This window comes from Chrysemys picta, chromosome 2 (genome assembly GCF_011386835.1).
Source record: "Chrysemys picta bellii isolate R12L10 chromosome 2, ASM1138683v2, whole genome shotgun sequence".
Lineage (NCBI taxonomy): Eukaryota > Metazoa > Chordata > Testudines > Emydidae > Chrysemys > Chrysemys picta.
In genome coordinates this window covers 245,186,821-245,211,692 of record NC_088792.1, presented here as the reverse complement: position 1 = coordinate 245,211,692, position 24,872 = coordinate 245,186,821, and the positions used below count along the sequence as shown (strand labels likewise).

The window sequence follows — 24,872 nt, the reverse complement described above, 5'->3', positions numbered from 1 at the left end:
TAGAGACGTCCTAGTTGTAATGTTAAGCATTACCTTAGAAAAGAGCAGGAGCCAGTGCTTGGATTTAGTAAGGGAAGATGGGCGTGTCTGTCCCCATCTTCACCAGATAAGAGATCCCATCCAGTCTTCTTTAGTGGGATTGTGAGAAAAATTGTTTACAAGTTTTACAGTTACTTCTCAACAATATTTCCTTTTCAAATAGATTTTTTTTTCAAAAGTACATTAGGTATTCACTATATTGACACTATCATAAGAGCACTTACATCAGCACTTTATTATTTTACTGTAAACCAGAATATTCTTGGAAAGTTACATAGCAGTGTAATAGAGAACAGATCTCTATAAAATCCCTATATTATGGTCCTTATGCACTTATGGAAGTGTAGGCATACGCTTGACAAAAACATTAGTGATTGTCAAATTAGCAGCTACGCTTAAAGGAATGCTGTTCTCTCTTTTATCCCAGTACCAAATCATGATGGATCTGGTTTAACTGTTAAGCCAATCTTTTTCTGCTTATAGAAATCCTCTTTCTTTATTGTAAAGACTGTTTTACTAAGGGATAAATAAACATTTATAAAAATGCCAGTATTACTATGGCAAAATAAATATAATCCTTGTTCAAAATACGCACACTTGCTTTGAGACCAAAGATCATCACAAGGAAAGCTTTCTGCTCTTACAACGTAACTTAGATTTATACTTTCACAATAAGTATATTTTGTGTGGTGAAATACTAAGAATAAAAACCAGCGCTCAGGCAAGACATTCTCTTTCCAGAGAGTAAGTGTGCTCTTTCATTTGAGCAAGAGACCATAGGCAAGTCAATGTAAGTTAGTCTCATTTGCTGTCTATCTGGAAGAAATTCCAGTTGTGGAACAGAGCACTTAAAACAGCAGACCACATTTCTGTCTTTTGAAAAGGGTGAAGTAATGTAGTGTCAGCATCCTCTACCAGGCAATACAAGCATGACTTGTATACGTAACAAAGAAGAGGCTACTAATGAATTTAGCTGTCACTGAGTTGCTTGTTAGAGTATGCCTGTAATTCCATATATGAATGTTTATATGACTGCATGTTTTAGGGGACACCATCTCCACCCCCGCCTCTTTCAACAATTAGTTGATGTTTCTTCTTTTGTCTTGTAGCCAAACATCGTGCAATACTCAGTGCACCTCCTTTTAAAAACCGTACAAAATTGTCTCCAACCAGCGGGCCTAATGCAAAAAGATTGGCTTCCTTAGTGCACTCGTAAGTATATGGATCAATCTCAATAGGATTACCCTTGCATGTGATTGGCTGGTTTGGGTTATGACCTATCCCCTGACCGTGGTCCTTTAGAAAGAACAAATTAGGGTGAGAACCTATCAGTACTAAGGCTACGGAGAACTTGAAGATTTTCTTCAATCCAGAGGCACTCTGTAGGACACATTTCATGTCTGGCTTAAAGGAAAGTACACGGTGTTCAGGAAAACTGGTGTAAGCAGAATGCAGATTAGAGTCCACAGCGTGTGACTGAGTACACATCATATGATAGACCTTATGGTATTCAGGATAAAGCTTTTTAGGCAGCTGTTTGAAAATTAAACTTGGATCAGTAACCCTTCTACGAAACACATGAATTACAGGGATGTTATTGTTGTAAGCACACAGTACTGCATCAGCTGCTGAGAGTCCAGCACCCACGATTAAGACAGGGTCTATTTTCCCACGTAGTTTTCCTTTGCTGATGGCAGCTCCAAAGTCAGACATGGAATGAAACACAAAGGGAAATTCTTCTCCTTCAACCTGTAGTCGGCCAGGAGAATCAAAAGTTCCAGTCGCAAGAGCCACATTCTCAGCAAAGAGGCAGAAGGGCACTTGAGAGCCATCTGTTGTTCTCTGATAACCTCTGACTTCCCAGTTTCTCTTGATCAATGATGTCTGTACATCTTCCTTTTCCATTTGCAAATTCTGTGTTGAAATATCTTCACTCACTTGGCTTTCATCTTCATCATCCTGTTCTCGGTAAAGTCTTGAAACAGATGTTACGTAAGCATTGTCTCTGAAGTTCTTCTGGAGGCCCATGACTTTAACATACTGTTTATAATAACAAGCTATTTCCTCTGGCATAACTCTGTCACTCTTTATACTTCTGAAACAAAAACAAAAGGCTTCCAGTTAACATTTATGCTCCAATAGATGGGTCGAACATCACATTTGAAATATTGAATGTACAGATTCAAATTTAAGCAGGGTTGATTTAGCCCTTCACTCTCAACATAACTACACTGAGTTCAATAAGTTTTATTGTATGGAGTTTGAAGACAAGACTGTAAACTGCTCTTTTGATGTCTGAGAGACAAGTGGGTGAGGTAATATCTTTTATTAGACTCACTTCTGTTGGTGAGAGAGACAAGCTCTTGAGCTATACAGAGCTCTTCTTCATGTTTAGGAAAGGTACTGAGTGTCACAGCTAAATACAAGGGCTTCTCTACACTGGCACGCTAAATCAGTACTGCTGTGATCGATGCAGCGGCATCAATTTAGTGGGACTGGTGAAGACACAATAAGTCAATGGTAGAGCGCTCTCTCATTGACTTCAGTACTCCACCTCCCCAAGAGGCAGAAGGAAGTCAGCGGGAGATGCTCTCCCGCTGACATAGCACAGTGTAGACACCGCGTTAGCTCAGCGTAAGCTACGTCATGCAGAGGGGTGATTTTTTTCTCACCCCCGAGAGACGTAACTTACATCGACCTAAGTGGCAATGCAGACCAGTCCCAAGTTTGAACAGATAGTTTAGCATAAGTTGTTAGCACATATTCTAAGGGACTATTCAATGTGAAGTGTTAACACCCCTGTAGTCATAGGACAAAAAGGGGAATTAGTGGGTTACACATTGTTGTAAAAAGCCATAAATCCAATGTCTTTATTGAGACCTGATTTTTTAGCGTGTAGCAAAGTTATGAATTTAACCTCCCAGGATCATCTTTTGAAAGTGTTGTACAGGTTTCCTTTGAGGATGCGGGCTGATAGGTCAGACAGAGTCATCAACTTGTGAAATGTGTTCACCCACAGGTAACAGGGTAGTTTTATCATTTTCCTTTGAGAGTTCATTTGAGAGTGTAGTGATTGTCTGGTTTCACCCATATGGTGGTTATTGAGGTATTTACTGCACTGGATGATGTACACCACCCGTGATATGCATGTGTAGGACCCATGGATCTTGAAAGGTGTGTTGTGGGGGTGGAGGGGGTTGATCATTGTAGCTGTGGAAATAGTTCTTCCTCACCCACCTTCTCTTTCTAATATCCTGGGACCGACATGGCTACAACAACACTGCATACAACTTTTGATTTCTGGTATACAAAATAAGTCAAGTTTGAAGAAAATTAGTTCTTTAATTTTAAAGATGGACCACAACTTGAAATTTTCATGGCTTTTTTTGAGTAATTCAAAATTAGTCATAAAACAAGAGGACAACACGGGGAAAGCTCTGCACCCACCGGCAGCCAAGTTCCCCCCTCCTCGCCTCCTTTCTCCCCCTCCCCCCGCGTCACGTCCCTGCTTCGCACCGTGTCCCTGCTCCTCACCCTCCCTCCCAGCACTTCCCACCACCTAATAGCTGTTTGGCAACGCTTACAACTTTCCGGGAGGGAGGGGGAGGAGCGGGGACGCGGCATGCTCAGTGGAGGAGGCAGAGAAGAAGCGGGACAGGGGCGGGGACTTGGTGGAATGTGGGTGGGAAGTGGCGGGGACTTTGGAGAAGGGGTGGAATGGGGGTGGGGAAGGGCAGTGCAGGGGCGGGGCGAGGGGTGGTGGTGGTGGGGGGGGGGGTTGAGCACGCACCGGGAAGAGGGCAAGTCAGCGCCTATGCACCCTGCCAACAGCCGCCACTCTCCAGCCACCCAGCAGTAAGGGTGGCAATGCCACAATCCCCCCTAAAATAATCTTGCAACCCTCCTGAAAGTCTCTTTTGGGTCAGGACTCCCAATTTGAGAAACTCTGGTCTCCACCGTGAAATTGGTATAGTATAAGGTAAAAGCATACGAAAGATCAGATTTCACGGGGGAAGATCAGATTTCATGATCCGTGATGCATTTTTCATGGCCATGAATTTGGTAGGCCCTTATCTTACCTTATCTATCTTACAGTGTATTACATTCAAGCTCCTTAGCCTCACCTATTAGCCCCCACCACAGTCTTCCCCCCACCTACGTATCTGATCTAATTTCTCTTGGTATCCCCTACCATTCCCTCTTCTGCTTCTTATGCGCTTTTCAACTCATACTCCTATGTTCAGTTCTTATTCCCACTCTTTTGTGCTCTTTCATGCTGCCTTTTATAAACATAAGTCTCCTTTTCCTCATCACTCTCTTCCTTCAAATCTTTCCTTAAAACCTCTTCAAACAGATTTATCATCATAATTAATAATTCTTACACCTTCTATCTAGGAGCCCAAGCCTTCAAACACAACTGTGCAGTGTTTATTCCCATGAGTAATTCCATTGATTTCATGGTAGTAAACACTTTAACACAGTAGCACTTGTAGGACTTGTTTATAAGCACAGCATGAATTAAGTGTGCTAGAAAGTGCTCTTTAATTAAAAAACAAGGCTGTAGAAAATAAGATGATATTAAAGGTTAATTTTTTAAGATTGGGATTTTAATCAGCACAATGTAACTACTCCAAATACTATATGTATCACTTAAGCACGATTGATGCTCCAGAAAGGTCAACAAAATACAATCAATTTTTTAAATATATCATTTAGCTCATATTTTATAATGGGCACTAGTAACTAATATATTTGTTTTGAACAACCACTGTCAGATCCACTTTAAAATGGCCCTGAAATTCCATTACATAAACTTCTGAGACAAAGAGAGGTTTAAAAGAAAAAGACAAAAGTGACTCATTTCATTTTTGGCATAATAGCAGGAGAAAACAAGTGAATGACCACATGCACGTGTTAAAAACTTTCAGTCAGAGACCCTGAATAACAAGATTAAATACAAAGCAAGTTCACCAATTTGCTTTTTTGTACACAAGCTTATAATAAAAAAATTTTTCAGGTGAAACTATAATGACCAGTTTCCACCTTGTTAAATAAGTGTACCATTGTCTAAGGCACTCAAGGAACGAGAAGTGCCACTGTAATAATTACAATTATTATCTAGCAGTTCTCAAATTTAAAAAAAAAATGTTCTATTTACAGCAGTCACATTTTCTGCATCTATCACTTTAAGAAACTTACTGTCTTTACCTGCGTTTACTAGCTGCCCAATCCTTAAACTTCAGTCCTGGTAACTCCATCCAGTCTCCAAAACTGATTGTCAACATAGAATCTTCCATAGTCTATGGGAGGGGGGAAAAAAATCAAACTAAATGGATCAGGTAAATTTTAAAATTATTTTATATTAGTACATTTCTTCTAAATATTGCTAAAGTGGTTCCACTGCACTTATCCAGAAATAAAAAGGATGATGATGTATCAGCATGTGGACTGCAAATAAAACAAGATTTCATGTTATAATTAGGAAATAAAGTATGCAGTTTGATCATGGGGTGATGCATTTTGATAAATTTAATGGAGAAAAGCAGAAGAATTACAGATGAGGAAAGTACAACTGGAAAGGAAAATAAAAGATATTGCAAGCATGGAACTAAAAATAAGAAAAACAAAAAGTGCTGGGAGGCCAATAAAATATGAAATACAAAGTCCTAAATCTTTAGCTAAATAGTGCCTGGAAGCAATCAAGGAAAGGACAGATGGAAAACAAAAGGAGGGCGGTAGAGAGCACCATTACATCATATCTCATGTTCAAAACTTTAATGAATAAGACAATTAACAGGCTCAATACAGTGGATAAGGTCAGAAGTCCCACAGGTAAGGGGAAGTTTGGGTCCCTAAGAATGAGGGAAACAGGATTACAAACTGTAAACCTCATCCTGCTCCCATCAAAATCAACGGAAAAAACCTCTCAATGATTTCAATGGGTGATGATCAGACTCTGTACAAGATGTACATATAGGGAAAAATATTACAGCAAAAAATCAACAGAAAATATATGGCCAAGTATAAAAAGGGATCCTATTACCTAAAAGGATGGAACATTAGATGTGTTGAACATGATAAGATTCAGAAGAAACTGAAATACAGAGGACTAGTAGAGAAGCCTCTGTTTCCTCTCCCACCATTTGTCTATCTTGAGTATTGAGGTTGTAAGTGCCTTGGGGTAGAGCTTGTCTTTTACTATGTGTTTGTACAATGCGTAGCACACTGGGGCCCTCAATATCAGTTGGGGCTTCTAGATGTTATTGTAGAACAAATATTAAAAAAATAAGAAACCTCTCAGATAAACAGGATGAGATAAATATCAGTTCTAGATGGCAATCTTATAGAATGACATTGAAAGATAGACTCTCTTTTGAGTACTCGAGAGAGGTCAGATTCAGGGCACTACTCAGCTGGAAAAGTGTTTTACCCATATATTTTTATTTGTCCCATTGAAGAAAGTGCATTGCATGGCTCTGGGAAGCAAAATCATCTTTTTAGTGTCTAACCTGCACAATCTTAAATCAGGAAGTGTGAAAGGACTCAACGTGTTTTAGAACAGAGGAACAGTGGAGAAATATATGCACTAAGTTTATGAGACAGATGTGGCTTGGCCATTATTATTGATAAATATATGGATACATCGAAACAATGGGGTAGAAACAGCCAGCTTTATAATGTTAGGAAATGAGAAAGGTGTTGCAAAACTGTTTAAGGATGTCCCTGAAAAAACAAGCACCTTGTCTTCCCTTTCAACAGCACTGCTCTTCCTACACACACACTATTGCCAAGGGTTACCTTTTGAGATATCCCATTTTGTAAGGTAGTTTTAAACAGTTATTTCCACTTTATTTACAAAAATAAGATCATGAAAGTTGAAATTAATTCAAGTGGTGGTTAATGAAAATGACAAGGGAGTCCACATTTAGGCATAATAATCTTTTGCCCTTCTACAGTGCCCTCCATATAAGGATGAGTGCTTTGAAAAACAGATCCCAAATCCCATATAACACTGGTCTACAATTTTTGAGAAGTTGTCTGCTTCAGAGATAAAATGTGCTATTTATTATGTATTTTGATGTGCTGAATTCAAATATGATAATTAAAACAACTGATTGACTACTGTTTCTAAGATATTTAAGTTTTTACATTTTATGTCTATGTATATTGTGTAGATAGTAGAGTTTTAATCATAAATTGTAAACGTAGGTCTTTTCATGTGTTTATGGTTGCTTTACATGATAATATTTCACCTGTCCTGTTTATGTAACACTTTAAAAATCAGCAAAAGGGTTATATAAATAAAATTTATTATGAAACAAAAGGCAAAAAACTATTATGTACATAGTTTAGTCCTATTCGGTGTCTACTCGGCGCTTCTTGGCTTGTCTCTTGTATTCATTAAATGGAGCATCTCTTGTCACTGTCCAGCAATAGTCTCCATTTGCCCTGATAGCGTTTCTCCATTGTTGCAATGTCCTGGTGAAATCGCTCGCCATGCTCGTCGCTCACTGCTCTGCAGTTCGGTGGAAAAAAATCTAGATGAGAGTGCAAAAAATGTATCTTTAGGGACATGTTGCAATCAAGGCTTTTGTATGCCTTGAGGAGGTTTTCCACCAACAACCTGTAGTTGTCTGCCTTGTTGTTTCTGAGAAAGTTTATTGCCACTAACTGGAAGGCTTTCCATGCCGTCTTTTCCTTGCCACACAGTGCATGGTCAAATGCATCATCTCGAAGACGTTCACGAATCTGAGGACCAACAAAGACACCTTCCTTTATCTTAGCTTCACTTAACCTTGGAAATTTTCCACGGAGGTACTTGAAAGCTGCTTGTGTTTTGTCAATGGCCTTGACAAAGTTCTTCATCAGACCCAGCTTGATGTGTAAGGGTGGTAACAAAATCTTTCTTGATTCAACAAGTGGTGGATGCTGAACACTTTTCCTCCCAGGCTCCAATGACTGTCGGGGTGGCCAATCTTTCTTGATGTAGTGGGAATCTCTTGCATGACTATCCTATTCGCAGAGAAAACAGCAGTACGTTGTGTATCCAGTCTGCAGACCAAGCAAGAGAGCAACAACCTTGAAATCGCCACAAAGCTGCCACTGATGTTGGTCATAGTTTATGCACCTCAAAAGTTGTTTCATGTTGTCATAGGTTTCCTTCATATGGACTGCATGACCAACTGGAATTGATGGCAAAACATTGCCATTATGCAGTAAAACAGCTTTAAGACTCGTCTTCGATGAATCAATGAACAGTCTCCACTCATCTGGATCGTGAACGATGTTGAGGGCTGCCATCACACCATCGATGTTGTTGCAGGCTACAAGATCACCTTCCATGAAAAAGAATGGAACAAGATCCTTTGACGGCCACGGAACATGGAAACCCTAACATCACCTGCCAGGAGATTCCACTGCTGTAGTCTGGAGCCCAACAGCTCTGCCTTTCTCTTGGGTAGTTCCAAATCCCTGACAAGGTCATTCAGTTCACCTTGTGTTATGAGGTGTGGTTCAGAGGAGGAGGAGGATGGGAGAAAATGTGGGTCCTGTGACATTGATGGTTCAGGACCAGAAGTTTCATCCTCTTCCTCGTCTGATTCAAGTGAGAATGATTCTGGTGCATCAGGAACCGGCAGTCCTTCTCCGTGGGGTACTGGGCGTATAGCTGATGGAATGTTTGGATAATGCACAGTCCACTTTTTCTTCTTTGACACACCTTTCCCAACTGGAGGCACCATGCAGAAGTAACAATTGCTGGTACGATCTGTTGGCTCTCTCCAAATCATTGGCACTGCACAAGGCATCGATTTCCTTTTCCTGTTCAACCACTGGCGAAGATTTGTTGCACAAGTGTTGCAGCATATGCGTGGGGCCCACCTCTTGTCCTGATCTCCAATTTTGCAGCCAAAATAAAGGTGATAGGCTTTCTTAACCATAGTGGTTATACTGCGCTTTTGTGATGCAAAAGTGACTTCACCACAAACATAGCGGAAGTTATCTGCACTGTTCACACAAATATGAGGCATCTCTGCTCACTTTGGCTAAACAAAAATGTGTCCCTTTGCAAAATCAAACACTGACAAATAAGAGAGCACGACACTGTATGATTTCTAGAGCTGATATAGGGCAATTTGTTCAGCAGAGTGATGTAAGCTTCATTATGATTGCATCATCCATGACTTCTAGGAATAACATGATGCAATTCATATCATGTATGACGCAATACCAGCTTCAGATTGCATCATTCAGTGTTTTGCCTAAAAAGCAAGTACTGTCCAAACCCAGTCATAGATTTATTCATAGATCCAGTCAAAGATGTATTTTAGTCATTTCTGGTTTAAATTGAGATCCCTTCCCTTTATAACTCACTTATCCTCCGCCATTCCCAAGTCAAGGGTCGTATATACTGACCCAATAGCATATCTTAAAAACTAGAGCCAATCAACAATTTTAAGCATCATTTTCGTTCTAAGTGATCCAGAATTAGTAAGGTTTGACTATATTTATTTCAGAAGCATTTTGGCTGTAGAGCAGTGTAATCAAAGAAGAAACAACGTAAGGCACTACCATCATTATTTTATAGAGTTTAGATGATCTAATGGTCCCTTCTGTCCTTAGTCTGACCCGTATACCACAGGTCATTAAATATTGAGCTCAATAACTTGGATTATGAGAAGCATTTCAGTCCTCAGGAGACTAAACTATTGTGTGCTACAGGCACAGAACAGGATAGACTGAGACACCATCAATGCCCTAGGCCCCTGTAACAGCAGGCAATTAATTAGGTGAGATATGTACAGATGATCTCTTCAGGCAATCCACACTCCATGCTGCAGAAAAAGATGGAAACCCATCCAAGATCCCTGCCAATCTGACCTGGATAAAAATTCTTTTTTCAACCTCAAATCTGGAGATTAGTTTGAGCATGTGAGCAAGACACACCAGCCAACCATCCAAGAAAGAGGATTCTCTGTACCACCTCAAAGCACTGGTTCACACCAATTGATGTCCTGTCCCATCTTGAGCCAATCCCTGATGCTTAAGAGGGGGCAAACAAAAAAACTAGCCCCACCCCAAAAAAAACAACCCCAACCCAGAATATTTAATTTGGCTAATTGTTCACTGGGGGGAGGGGGGGAATTCCCTCCTGATTCCTGCAGATGAATGACTGAAGCCGGGGACTTGATTATACTCAGTCTTAATACAGAGCTGTAAATATTATGAGCACATTAAGGGCAATGCAGAGCTCCCGTTCTCCCTATGGCCCATGAAGGAAGAATGAAAAGGGGGATTCAAACTCCAATACCAGAAGGAACCACCACAACCATCCAGCCCAACCTCCTGCATACTTAGGACATAAAATTTCTCCCAGAAGATGGATTAACGCATATATTTTAGAAAGTTATCTAATCTCATTTTAAAGACTTCAAGCAATCCTGAGTCCACCAGCTTCCCGGTAAGCTGTCCTGATAGTCAAACACTCTTACTGCCAGGAAAGTGCATCTTATTTCAACACTGAATTTGTCTAATTACAAATTCCAGCCATTAGATCTCTGTTATGCCTTAGTCAGCGGGTTTGAAAAGCCTCCCACATTATTAGATACATTTTCCACACATTAAGTACCTAGACAGAGTGAGATCAGATGAATAGTTTGAACACGTTTAACTTTATATCCTAAATCGTGCTTTCTACTCTCTGGATTATTTTTGTGGCCCTTCTTTCAACTCTTTCCAGTATTTCCAAATCCTTCTTGAAGGGTGGACATCAGAATTAACCAATGCTGTGCACAGAGGCAAGAACACTTCCCTTTTTCTACTTGATAACCCCCTTTTTATACATCCAAAAAAATCACATTAGCCCTTTTCACCAGAGCATTTAACTGAGATCTCATATTGAGGCGGTTATCTACAATGACCCTCCTAAATGCTTTTCCAAGTCACTGTTTTCCAAGACACCATCTCTCACCCTGTAGGCATAGCCTGCATTCTTTATTCCCAGACTTAGTACCTTGCATTTGACCATATTAAAATATATTTTATTGGATTGTGACCATTTAACCAGGCAATTCAGCTCACTCTGTAACAGTAACCTGTCCTTCTCATTATTTAGTACTCCACTAATCTGTGTGTCTTCTGCAAACCTAACTGCCAAAGGTTTTATATCATTGTTTAGATCACTGATAAAATATTATATAGCTCTGAACCAAGAACAGTTCCCTGGAGAACCCTGTTAGAAACAGTCCATCACTGATGACTCCAATAACAACTACACATTGAGATTTATCAGTGAACCAGTTTGTAATCCATCTAATGTGTGTCCTGGTAGTTTCATATCATGCATATTTTTAAATCAAAATGTCACATGGTATTAAATCAAATGCCTTGGACAAATCGTATAATATACACCTCTACCCACATATAACGCTGTCCTCAGGAGCCAAAAAAATGTTACCGTGTTATAGTGAAACTGCGTTATATTGAACTTGCTTCGATCCACCGGAGGGTGCAGCCCCCCCCCGCCCTCCCGGAGCGCTGCTTTACCACGTTATATCTGAATTCATGTTATATCGGGTCACGTTATATCGGAGTAGAGGTGTATCAACACATTTGCCTTTATCAACTAGAACTGTAATTTTTTTTTTTTTTTAAACGAGAAAGAGAAAGACAACAGGTTTGTTTGGCAAGATCTACCTTCCATGAAACCATGCTGACCGGCATGAATTATATTTTTAACTTCAAATTCTCTGTTAACCATTTTAGCTGTGATCACAAGATCACCTGGTGTGGGAAGAGTACTGAGTTGATGGTTGGTGGTGTATACACATGCATAAACTTTGAAATTTTGCTTTGACACCAAAACACCATTGCATCCCTGAATTTAAACAATAGATTAATTAGTTAATGGGTTCTACAGTATCCTAAAAGAACATGAAGTGAGATATGGAAAAGAGTCTTAATAAAAGAAAAGTTATCCAGCCATATTTACTAGCAGAATAATATAGCCAGCAGGCAAGTTCCCGGTTGAACTAAGTTGAGCATTTCTTGTTCCTCTTCTGTTAAATTTGCTTCCTGGCACCGAATTCAGAATAAACAGAATGTTGCAAGTCTGATAATGAACAGGTTACCACAATCAATGATAACAAAATATCGGCCCATCAATTTTATCTGCCCTGAGCAATTAGGCTCCTGCTAACAGTAGTTCCCAAACAAGTGGTTTATGCTTGTGGCTTATGAAGAGCTGGTTGACTCTCTTGCTTGTTACTAGCTGCTAAACTGCATTACAGAGATAGCAAAAATATATATGAAATACATGTAAAAGTCATAATAAAATAAGCAATTGCTATAGCTCACATAGGAATGTTTGCAATTGCTAGTAGAAGAGGATGTGGGACGTATGACAGCATATGAGCAGGGAAGTGGTCAGCAAGACATTTATTCTATTAGTGATCTAGGTTATAAAAAGGTTTGGCGATCCCTTTAACAGATATGACAAACATAGGCATATGTTTGAGACTACTGCATCAAATTTATAAATGTTATCTATACCTCTGTGAGCCAGGGAATGCATGCTGGATGGCTGGGGAGGGTTACCAAGCTCTATCTAGGAGAGGGGTGGGCAAACTATGGCCCTTGAGCTGCGTCCGGCCCACCAGCTGTTTTAAACCGTCGCCGAACTCCCATTGGGGACCAGGGTCTGGGGCTTGCCTCGCTCCGGCGCTCCAGCCAGGGAGCAGGGTTGGGGGCCGCTCCACGCAGCTCCTGGAAGCAGCAGCATGTCCCCTCTTCAGCTCCTATGCTCCTAGGGACAGCCAGGGTGCCTCCGCTCAGCACGCTGCCCCAAGCACCACCGGGACTCATGGGAGCTGCAGCAGCAGCGCCTGTGGACAGGACAGCACGCAGCAGAGCTCTGCTCTGTATAGGAGTCAGTGGGGAGACATGCCACTGCTTCCAAGAGCCGCCTCAGATAAGCCCCACCTGGAGCCTGCACCCCTGAGCCCCCCCCTGCACCCCAACCCCCTGCCCCAGTCCTGATCCCCCTCCCCCCCTCCGAACCCCTCAGTCCCAGCCCAAAGCACCCTCCTGGACCCCAAAACCCTCATCCCCAGCCCCACCCCAGAGCCTGCACCTGGAGCCCTCACCCTCCTCATGCCCCATCCTCTGCCTCAGCCCAGAACCCCCTCCCGCACCCTGCAGTCCTCATTTCTGGCCCCATCCCAGAGCCCGCACCCCCAACCAGAGCCCCTACCTCCTCCCACACCTGGAGCCCCCTCCCATGCTCCCAACCCCTTGGCTCCACCCCCAGTCCGGAGCACCCTCCTGTACCCCAAACCCCTCATCCCTGGCCCAACCCCAAAGCCCGCACCCCCAGCTGGAACCTTCACCCACTCTCACATTCCAACTCACTGCCTGGAGCCCCCTCCCACACCCTGAACTCTTCATTCCTGGCCCCGGAGCCCACACTCCCATCCAGAGCCCTCACCCCCTCCCCCAATTTCGTGAGCATTCATGGCCCGCCATACAATTTCCATACCCAGATGTGGCCCTCGGGCCAAAAAGTTTGCCTCCTAGGAACTAGAATCAAGGTGGGGGAATTTCTGCAGATGCTGGGACAGGTAAATAAATTGAGAGAAGTACCACCCTTTGGGGTGAATTGCATATACTGATACAGACCAGGTTCAAGAGACCCAGGAAACAAAGAAAGAGCTTGTGGTATTAAGAACCAGCATGAACTGACTGGGGGAGGGGCTCATTTTGATCCAGCAAACTGACGTGCCTTTTTAACCAAGAGGGGAAAAAACTCTGCTGAAGGGTTTGAAGAACTGGAACCTGATAAGGTCTCTACAGTAAAGATGATTGATAGCTAGTAAGCTTACGCACGCATTTAGACTTTTTGTTGCTTAAGATATGTTTTCTCTGTAATGCTTCTGTCCTAAAAATAAACATACTGTGCTCTGCGTAAGGCTGTTTGGTCACTGGTGAACCAGTGTATTCGCCCTTGATAGAGCAAGTGTGAAACTGCAGATGCTGAGCTAGGTCAGACCTGCTGTGATAATCAATGAATTGCCAGGGGTTCAACCTAAAGCCCTGGTCTGGAGGGAGAGGGATTTAGGTTCCTGACCAGAGAGAGGTGACTGTTAGAGGCCCAACATCTAAGGGGGCATTCCTTGAGCAGATCACGGAGAGAGTCAGAGGTGCAGTTACGTGAAATTATGACACAATGTGGTAGTGGAACAAGCAACAGCCGCCGCCTTGTCTTCTGGTAACCTATACTGCTTCTTCCATCTGCTGCAGTCCTTGCCACCTAATGACTAAGGCTGCGACTTTGTCATGGAGGTCACGGATTCCTTGATTTTCCATGACCTCTGTGACTTCTGAAGCGGCCGGGGCTGCCCGAGCAGCTCAAGCAGCTCCTGGGTCAGTCACACCAGCCGCTGCTGGGGCAGTCTCAGGCCACACCACCCCCACAGCAGCAGCAGAAGTGTGGGTGTGGGAGGGGGTTCAGGGCTGGGGATTGGGGTACAAGAGGGGGAGAGGGCTCTGGGCAGAGCTTACCTTGGGGGGGGGCTCCCCAGAAGCGGCAACATGTCCCTCCCTCAACTCGTAGCTCTGCGCGCTGCCTCAGCCCATAGGCACCGCCCCCACAGCTTCCATTGGCAGCGGTTCCTGGCCAATGGGAGCTGTGGAGCTGGCAGCGTGTGGAGCTAGGAGCTTAGAGAGGGACATGTCGCCACTTTCGAGAAGCCGGGTAGGGAGCCTGCCAGCCCCGCCAATCCCTCCCTCCCCAGCATCAACAGGGGTCCTGGGCTGCTCCCACCTTAGAACCCGCGGCACCCCCCTGATTGCCCCCTGAGCATCTGCGCCCCCCCGTGCACTCGTGGTGCCCCATGCTGCTGTCCCCTCCAAGCGCTCTCCAGGCTGCCCCCACGCGCATCCAGGCAACCCCCTGGGCCACCCCCTGCCAAAGACCTGCGGCCCCCCCTCCAGTGCACCCCCCCCCCCCGAAGCATCCACGGCCTCGCACGTGCACCCGCAGCACTCCCAAGATTTAGTCAGGGGTATAGTACAAGTCATGGGCAAGTCACGGGCTGTGAATTTTTGTTTACTGCCCATGACCTGTCCATGACTTTTACTAAAAATACCCATTGACTAAAACATAGCCTTACTGATGACACAGAAAGCATCTTCCATAAAAGCTAGGGCTTCCCTTTACGGTAGGGGTTTTCAAAGATCCTCAGAACAGTTTTTTTATTTTTTTAACTTTTAAACATAAAAAAAATTAAAAGTCCAAGACTAATCTACTGCCATGGATATGAAGTATAGTGAATCAAAACTGGATTCCATAATGCCTAAAAAAGATTCTGTCAAGACTGAAAACTGAAAGGACAGTTTCACTTTCTGATTCCAGTGTATTAGTACCATGCTGTCTGGGTTCACAAAGCTACAAGGATATAGATAATTTTAAATCCATTTGATATGTTTACAATATGAAAAAAAAATAGGAAAAAAACCCTTACCTTTTCTAACAGTTAAAAATAACCTGCAACCACCAAACATGGGATTTAACCTAAAATATATATCCTTTTAAAATTACAGAAAATTTTTGTAAATTACTCGTCTATTACAAGACACAGACAAAATACAGAATCCCAGGATATCAATATTAAAATTCTGAATCAGACTTGCAGCAGTTAGGTCAGCAATGTAGTTGGTTTTTATTAATCAAAATTCTGTGTGTAGTCTGGCAGTGGAGCATAAAAATATGCAAACATACTAGGAACACTTCCATTTTAATAAATTCACATGCAGGAGTAACAGGGCCTGTGGAGTTGCTGTGTACCTGCAACAAAACCTCTCAAATGTTCTCTCATTTCAGTCCTAAAGTTATCTATGTTCTACACAAATGTAGTGTCCCCTAACTTTTATTGCTGAACATTATTTACATCAAAAATAAAGAATCATGACATTGAAGTAACAGAGTTATTTATGCTAGTAAATGAATCCTGCAGCATTTTAAATTTCCTGAATATATTTTAGGCCCTCATTTTGGGTCTTGTCAAACATTTGGGTGTTGGTAGATCAGAAGGCTGAAGCTGCAATTCTCATTAACATCTACAAATCAGTCCCATACTAAGAAAACCCTCAAATACAAACCCAACAAGTTAGAGGAATATAAATGAAAAGTATCAGGGGGTAGCCATGTTAATCTGTATCCACAAAAACAACAAGGAGTCCGGTGGCACCTTAAAGACTAACAGATTTCTTTGGGCATAAGCTTTCATGGGTAAAAAACCTATTTCTTCAGATGCATGGCAGATGCATCTGAAGAAGTGGGTTTTTTACTATGAAAGCTTATGCCTGTATAAATGAAAAGTTTACTCACATGCCAAGCTCCACCAGGTGGTCCTTTGCCAAGCACTATATGTGGGATATAATGATGCTGTTCTAGCTTCCAGTGCAGAACAGGTGGGTAATCATAGCCAAAGTCAGCATCTGGATGAAGCAGTGTATCAAAAAGTACTGCAACTGGATTGGAAGAACGTCCTTCAAGACCTTCAGACAAGTATTCTAAATCCTATATTAAGAAGAAGAAAGATTTCCTTGTTGATGCAACTGTTACCATACAGTATAGTTTTAAAAAAAGATAAAGGACAGTTCCTCTTAATTAGGGATGGTTGCATTCCCAAGAAGAGCCAACTCTAACAACATAAATTAGGATTGTACTCATTGTTTGAACATAAAGAAAAAATTAATAACTTTTAGAGTTACCAGTTAAATCCTATTAATAAAAGGACAAGTCAGTCATATTTTTAAATAATAGAGGTTACCATTAAATGAACAGGTTCCCTAAATCACACTCTCCATCATTGTGTGGTTATACTTACTCCCCCGCTGTGGAGGGGTTGGACTAAATGACTTCTATCATGTCAAGAGGTCAGCCTCCTGTATGAATGGCTATTCCCAAATTTATTTCAATACTATTTATTCTTTTTTACTAGTCTTTTTAGATTAATTAGAAACTATTTTACAATGTAGTTTTCCTTTAACAGATGCTTTATAAAACTTCCTACCTGGGGTAAGAAGTGGGTGCCGACCTGGGGGGTGGGGGGTTGGGGGGGAGAGAAGGGGGCAAAGATGTTGAAGTGCTGCCGCAGCAAAGGACCCTCCTTAAAGCACTGCCGCAGCAGCGCTTTAACGTCATTGCCCCTTTTGCCCGCCCCGGGCCGCCAGCTGGGGGAGGGAGGGAGGGTGCAGGCACCCTGGGGCTGGTGATTTAAAAGGGCCCAGGGATCGAAGCCACCCCGTTGTTACCGCGGCAGCGGCCAGAGCCCTGGGCCCTTTAAATCACTGCTGGAGCCCCAGGCCGACACCCAGCCCTGCCCCTTCTGCCCGAGGCCCCGCCCCTTCTGGGGGCCCAGAGCTGAGGCCCCGTACCAGTAAGTACTTAATGTTACTTTCACCCCTGCATCCTACAAATATTTATATTCTTTTTTCAGCATCCACCTAACTGCTATGTCTTCAACGCCAGAAACATCAGCTTAGCAAAGGGCTTTGCAACTAACCAAAAGAAAAACTAAGACTTTAGACACCATTTTGTTGACAAGGCAAGGAGACATTTTATTCTCCAAAATCAGATTGAAGCCCCGTGGGTGCAAAGTCACAAATACACAGCATTTATAGCCAGCAGCAAAGACAAATTGCTTTCCTGCCAAAATCAAATCTGGATTCATTGAGGCCTACAAAGTTGGCACCTGAGTGATGTTAAAAACAAACAAACTACTTCATAGTTAAAATTTTCCAATTTTATTTCCTCTACCCAGATTATTTCTCCCTCCCTATATTAGATGAATTAATACACTGTTACAGTGAAATATACATACCAGTACATGACTAAGAGCCCAGTAACTTACTTATTGATGGACATAGTGCGTATCATTAAATTAAATTCAGACTATAAATAAGCAGATGTAAAGAGCACTTACTTTGAGATGAATAATTTTACAGCATAACTGAAATTAGCCCAGTAAATTCAGTGTTATTTTTGTGCAAGTGAAGATGCTGAATGTTGATTAACAACTTGTTAAATATTTTAACTGTGACTGGATAATGTATGCTGGATCTCCATAAAGTAGCTTTCTTAAATTTCTGAATTAATAATTATCACTTATTTAGCAGTTTACACATTCAAACCCCTTTACAGATATGATCTTCATTTTACAGGTGAGAAAAATGGAGGGAGAGAGATCAGCTGACTTGCTCAAGGCCACAGTGGAAGTTGCTGGCTCCCACTACTATGCTTATACCGTGCCTTCCTTGAGGAGTAATAGTGTAGGCCTTGAAGAATTCTTTGCAGGTTAAGAGCATGCCAATGGCATTACATATCTTAAATGACTATAAAGGATCTTAAGAAGCTCATAAAAGGAAACAAAGTGTTTACTAGTTTGGTCTGTTAAAGGAAAACAACTGGATGAAGTGTTACTAAAAACTTACTTGGTCAACAATAGAGAGATGTCTAGCTTCTTCTAATTTACTATGCAAAATGGGATTTGGATGTACAGCTTCAGGAGACAAATATGGCCTATACCCAGACAGCATGTAAGAAAGACAAATTCCTGAAGGTCCATTCCCTATTAAAAACAAAAGTTAAAACATTTTAACAAACATTTTAAGAAGTCTTATTACAACAGCTAAGGTTTGTATATTACCACAGAAGTAGTAAAATTATTATATTGTAGCAATGTCCCCAAATGTGCTATGCATATAGCATACTATCCCTACTCAGAAAGCTTACAGGCTAAAATCTTCACATTACAATAAATCCTAGCACGAGGGACCTTTTCAAAAACAACCCTGCAGAATGCTTTTTGGGTAGTGGGGAAGAATAGTTGATTAAAAAGAGAAGAGTAGGAGTATTGTGAGCAAGACATGAGAAGTCATTCTTCCGCTCTACTCTGCGCTGGTTAGGCCTCAACTGGAGTATTGTGTCCAGTTCTGGGCACCGCATTTCAAGAAAGATGTGGAGAAATTGGAGAGGGTCCAGAGAAGAGCAACAAGAATGATTAGAGGTCTAGAGAACATGACCTATGAAGGAAGGCTGAAAGAATTGGGTTTGTTTAGTTTGGAAAAGAGAAAACTGAGAGGGGACATGATAGCAGTTTTCAGGTATCTAAAAGGGTGTCATAAGGAGGAGGGAGAAAACTTGTTCATCCTTAGCCTCTAAGGATAGAACAAGAAGCAATGGGCTTAAACTGCAGCAAGGGAGGTTTAGGTTGGACATTAGGAAAAAGTTCCTAACTGTCAGGGCAGTTAAACACTGGAATAAATTGCCTAGGGAGGTTGTGGAATCTCCATCTCTGGAGATATTTATTTAAGAATAGGTTAGATAAATATCTATCAGGGATGGTCTAGACAGTATTTGGTCCTGCCATGAGGGCAGGGGACTAGACTCGATCTCTCGAGGTCCCTTCCAGTCCTAGAATCTATGAATACAAACATGATATTTAAGCCAGTCTCAAACTTTTTGGGGTGGGGGGAACTCCTGATAAAGCACAAGTTATGAAAATCTAAAACCAGAAGTATGCCAGTGTAGGTCAATGTAGGACTGATTAAAATAAAAAACTCGGTCACTCAAAATATAACACAATATACATCCAATCTGGCAACAGAATTTAATAGACAGTGAGTTTTGTCTACTTGCCCTTCTTTCTATGGTTAGCGAAGCCATTTAGTGATGACAAATATGAACTGGTTTGAAAAAGAATAGAAAAGGAGCGCACCACAAAATGTGACAATATCAAAACAAAGGTGTCAATTGCAAGTTCAATTGCATCAACTTTCAAGCTGATTTATAAGACATTTCTGCTTTGTCAATACTATAACTAGTAGAATCAGTAGAACTGATTACAGCGGAGTTGTTGGAGAACTGGTTACAATAGGAGAGAAAATTGCGAAGTGGATGGGATTTAAGTGTCTCTGTAATCAAGTTAAACACCAGAGCCAGTCAACTACTACATGCATCGCCAGTACCCAGCACTATAGGACCTTGATTTGGTTGTCATCTAAACATTAGCATAATACACTATACACACAGAAATACTATGTTAAAAGAACATTACTAAGTTTGCAAAGTCAACCCTCAAAAGTTATGAGAAACCAGAATTACGGTTGCCTATGCAACCTTAATTTGGTCCCCTATGCATGATATAATCTTTAATTACATATTACTTTTTCCACAGCATCCCTGCCTCATCTAGTATATAGAATGGATGGTGCTCATTTAATGAGCAACTATTCAATATTTTGTTTTATCCTCGTTGTTCAATATTGCCCTTATTTACTGTACACTATTCCAACTTTACTCTGAAGACAGAATTGTTAGTTTCCTCATGGATATTATAATGAGTGCCATATAAATGCCCAAGTGCTTCACATTTAGATCCACTGCACAGACCTCTGCCACTTACGCTAATAGAGTAACTGACAGCAATAGAAGATGAGTAGTATCGGCCTATAATTAAACAACAAACCTGGTTACGGAGACACTCTGAGGTTTCATCTACACTACAAGAATGTCCCCCATGACTGGGTCAAAGATTTAACCAATTACAGGGAAAACAAAGTCCTGCGCACAACATAACACAACTGGGCCCCCTGACTTTATTAACATTGTAATGTAGATGGGCCTCGGATGATTTTCTGATCAAATGGTTTTAAATAAAATATATATTTTTAGATGGTAAGCTCTTCAGGGCAGGAATCACATTTTTCTACAGTGCCTATCATAATGGGGCCCTGATCCTCATTGGGGCATCTAGGTATTACTGCAGTATAAATAAATAATATACATTTTAATTTTAAACTCCAACCACCCCTTCATCTAGTTATATAAATATTGGCTGATTGCATAATGGTAGAAGTGGGTCTTGGTCAACAGTAATCTATGATAAAAGAACCCTCACTATCATAAATTAAGACACTGTAGTGCATATAGCCATCTTTGTGAACCAATGAATGTAAAAGCGGTTATTGCAAACATTGTTTTTTGGATGAGAACTTAAGGGAACTTGTGTTTACAGGAGAATGAACTGCATTCTGGGCAAAATAGACTGAGTTCAAAAGCTAAGGTGTTTGTTTAGCACAGGAAGTATCCAAGATCTGGGGGGAGGGGAGGACTATCTTGAACTTTGGCATTTGCAGAAACTTGTTAAAATAAATCAAATTCAAAAGTGTTCTGTTCCCTCCCAATCTCTTGGGGATCAGGAACAGGATGAGGTATAGACATTGGTTTCTCCATGAGTGGAGAGCCATCTCTATTGTCCCAATCTGAAGGAGGAGAAATATTGCCTCACTTATATTTATATTTGCTTTTAGAGGTGTGTATGTTAAATTCAATGATAAAATAAGGTAAACGTACCCCTACCTGTTCTGATTAATTCTATTTAGTATGTGTCTTGGACTTTGTCCATCACCCAGCAGTAGTAATCTTTGATGTTACTTTTAATGAAAGTAGGTGCAAAGTTTTCAGACAGAAGTATGATTTTCAAATTGATGGTGTCCCTTTAGCGATATTTTAGAAACATTTATTGAAAGACTTTTCCCCAGTAAAACACTTTTTACAACAAGATTTGTTTAATCTTCTGAGTTTTCCCCTCTCTCTTTACCTTTCTTCTACTTAATAAATGCCAAATAAATATTTGTATTTCGCAACACACTAGCAAAACCAAGTCCTGGCTACAAAACTGTGAACACAAAGCACTACTAATACTGTGGCAGCAAAGAATAAAAAATGAGTAACTTAAAAGTAAGTTACCCTAAAAAAATCTCTCCAAGTCCCAACAGCACTATTTATCTTAGTAAGTACTATCTGCATGAATAAGGATTTGCAGGATCAAGTCCTAAATTACACACAAGATAGGGAAAGATGACAGACAAAGGTCAGGGGAGATTAAGGGAAGGACAATATAAGGTCAAGATAATTGTGTAATGAATACATCATGTTAGTCGTTTAATTACTAAATTTGTGCAGTGGGAAGACACTAAGGCTATGTCTACACTTGCAGAGTTTTTGCGCTATCAGTTTCACTGGTGATAGGGAACCAGTAAAAGAAAGGCGCTGGTTTGTGTTCTCACTTACTTCCACAGGCATCAGATCATGTTCACATGTGCAGCACTTCCATCGTGGATGAGAGCAGCACACTGAGGGCAGCTATCCCACAGTGCAGCTCTCTCCATTTTGAGGAAAGGTCTTGAGGGAAGGGGGGGGAGGGTGATCGTGGGGCATCCTGGGTCCCTGCACAGCCTCCTCTCCCCAAACACTGATCAGCTGCAGTAGCTCAGCATTGCTCCAAGCAGGGGACCATTTGCCCGGGGGAGCAGCCATTGTCACCAGGCCAGATAAGTGAGCACTTGCCAAGAAAACAGGAAGGGGAGTTTCAAAGTTCCCAGGGCTTTACAGGGGGAGAGGCGGACATCTGTTTACCTGGCATCAGAGCAGCAGAGCTGCTGGCCAGAGTGGTCACCTAGGCACTGTGTGAAATCCTCTGGAGGCTAAAACCTGTGTAAACAGGAAGAACATTTCTTCACTTGCACATCACCGCAAAAGCTTGTGCCCCCCAGCCCCCTGGCCCGACTCCGCCCCCTCCCTGCCCCTATTGAATCCCTCCCCAAATCCACGCCCTGGTCCCGCCTCTTCCCCAAGCGTGCTGCATTCCTCCTCCTCGCCCCTCCCTCCCAGGTTTGCCGCGCGAAACAGCTGTTTCGCGGCGCAAGTGCTGGGAGGGAGGGGAGAGAAGCAGGACACGGTGGCCGCTCAGGGGAGGAGGCAGAGCGGAGGCAGAGGTGAGCTGGGGGGGGGGGCGGGGAGCTGCCAGTGGGTGCTCTGCACCCACCAATTTTTCCCCGTGGGTGCTCCAGTCCCAGAGCACCCACAGAATCAGCGCCTATGCGCAAAAGTATCACCAGTAAGAACTGTATGCCTCTCATGGAGGTGGTTTTCTGTTTGCGGTAAAACTTCTGAGTTTCACCGCAAAAAATCATTGGCAAGTGTAGATGCTCCCATGTTTTTTGTGCAAAAAAGGGACTTTTTGCACTTTAAATGGCAAGTGTAGACATGCTCTAACATTGGGAAGCTAAAAGAACAATGGGCAATGAATGAGGGATGGGAAGGAAGACTGGGAGATTACATGGCATACATGATGAGGGAGATCATTTCAGTCACAAGAGGTAGCACAGGAGAAAGCATAGAGGCACTTGGAAAAAGATCAAGATGAAATACAGTGAACAAATTTGCCATTCTTTTATTCTGTCTTACTAAAGTATTATTTCGATTTTTTTTTTTAAGACTTCTTATTGGAACAGGTGCATATTAGGGCTAATAGGCTGTCCACTGAGGGGATCAAGTTATAAGATTTCCAGTTCTAAAATACAGGATTAAAAAAAGTGTTCGGACATATTTGGGATAAAAACGTTTATTTTCCACTGGAAGAAGTCATGGCTGCTGCATTTGATGTGGGCAAGTAGAGGAGTTCTGAAGGCAGCAGCAGTACTTAGCACAGGTATTTGCATAATGCACAATTATTGAAAACCAGTGCAAGTTTTGAATCAGGAACCATATGGCAGTTCTGGACCATGACTAGCAGAAATGCCAGGACACTATCTCTTCCTGCAAGGTATGAAACTCACCATAGCAATAGAAGCCTCTGTCATCTCCAGGTTAACATATTATTATGGGCACTGTGTTTGGCTAATAATGATGCATCAGATGAGATAGAATTCAGCACCTTGCTCTGACAATTCAGCAGTTGAGGAGGATCCCAGAACTCAAGCTCCAGCCCAAGCCTGGATATCTACACTGCAACTGTATGGCCCCATAGCCTGAGTCAGCTGACATGGGCCAGCCACAGGTGTTTTATTGCAGTATGGACATATCCACAGGATCCACTCCTGAAGAATTTATTTCTTCTAGCAGTTTGTCATTTGGCAACCTTTATAGTACAAGCCTTTAATAAACTGTTTTATCAAGTCTACAGTTTAACAACTTAAACTGATTATCTTGTGAAGAATCAGTTTTATGGTGTGATGATTTTAATTGCTAACAGCACCTAGACACTATAGTGATTGCTGTTTCAGAAAAAAAGTATGAATAAATACAGTTCAGGATGGATTAAAAAAAATCAGTGATTTAAAATAAACACAAATTGAATTTTTAAAATTGAAACTAGATACAAAAAATTAAGCAGTATATGTTTTCTGCCAAAGTTTTGAAGAAAATCAAACAGGTTGAAGTCGCTGGCTAGGCACCTGGAACCACAGTCTACTGAAGTGCTAAAACAGCTTATGACAGCTGTAGGCTCTTCTGCAGGTACAGAGAGAATATTTTCTTCATTAATTTCAGTTAGTTGAGTTCCATGATTAGTTCAAAGCTAAAAACCAACAGATGTTGACAAAGCAGAAAAGCTTGTTTTCTCTTCCAATCTAATAAACAAACTATTTATAAATAATAAATAAATTTTATTTATTTATTTATTTATTATAAACTGGGGGGAGGGATAGCTCAGTGGTTTGAGCATTGGCCTGCTAAACCCAGGGTTGAGAGTTCAATCCTTGAGGGGGCCACTTAGGGATCTAGGGCAAAAATCAGTACTTGGTCCTGCTAGTGAAGGCAGGGGGCTGGACTCGATGACCTTCCAGTTCTATGAGATAGGTGTATATCTCCATATTTTTTTTTTATTTTAAACTAGGTGTGAGAGGATGAGCTCTGCTAGTTCTGAAGTATCAAAGGACATGATGACAAGAAACAATCCGTTGAATTCATTAACTGTAGATATTGCTTC

The 24,872-nt window shown here is 41.7% G+C and overlaps 1 protein-coding gene across 2 annotated transcripts in view; it reads right to left on the bottom strand.

The window, feature by feature from the left end:
• Window positions 1-250: 250 nt before the first annotated feature.
• The window catches only part of OSGIN2 (oxidative stress induced growth inhibitor family member 2), a 30,727-nt gene continuing 6,105 nt past the window's right edge, over window positions 251-24,872 (bottom strand). For both annotated transcript variants that reach the window (XM_005299370.4, XM_065585880.1), the window contains exons 3-6: window positions 18,532-18,668; window positions 16,424-16,615; window positions 5,248-5,339; window positions 251-2,134 (exon numbers count right to left, since the gene is read on the bottom strand). In XM_005299370.4, the coding sequence (XP_005299427.2) occupies window positions 1,081-2,134; window positions 5,248-5,339; window positions 16,424-16,615; window positions 18,532-18,668 (1,475 nt within the window). In that variant the 3' untranslated portion in view covers window positions 251-1,080. The remainder of the gene's footprint in view (window positions 2,135-5,247; window positions 5,340-16,423; window positions 16,616-18,531; window positions 18,669-24,872) is intronic.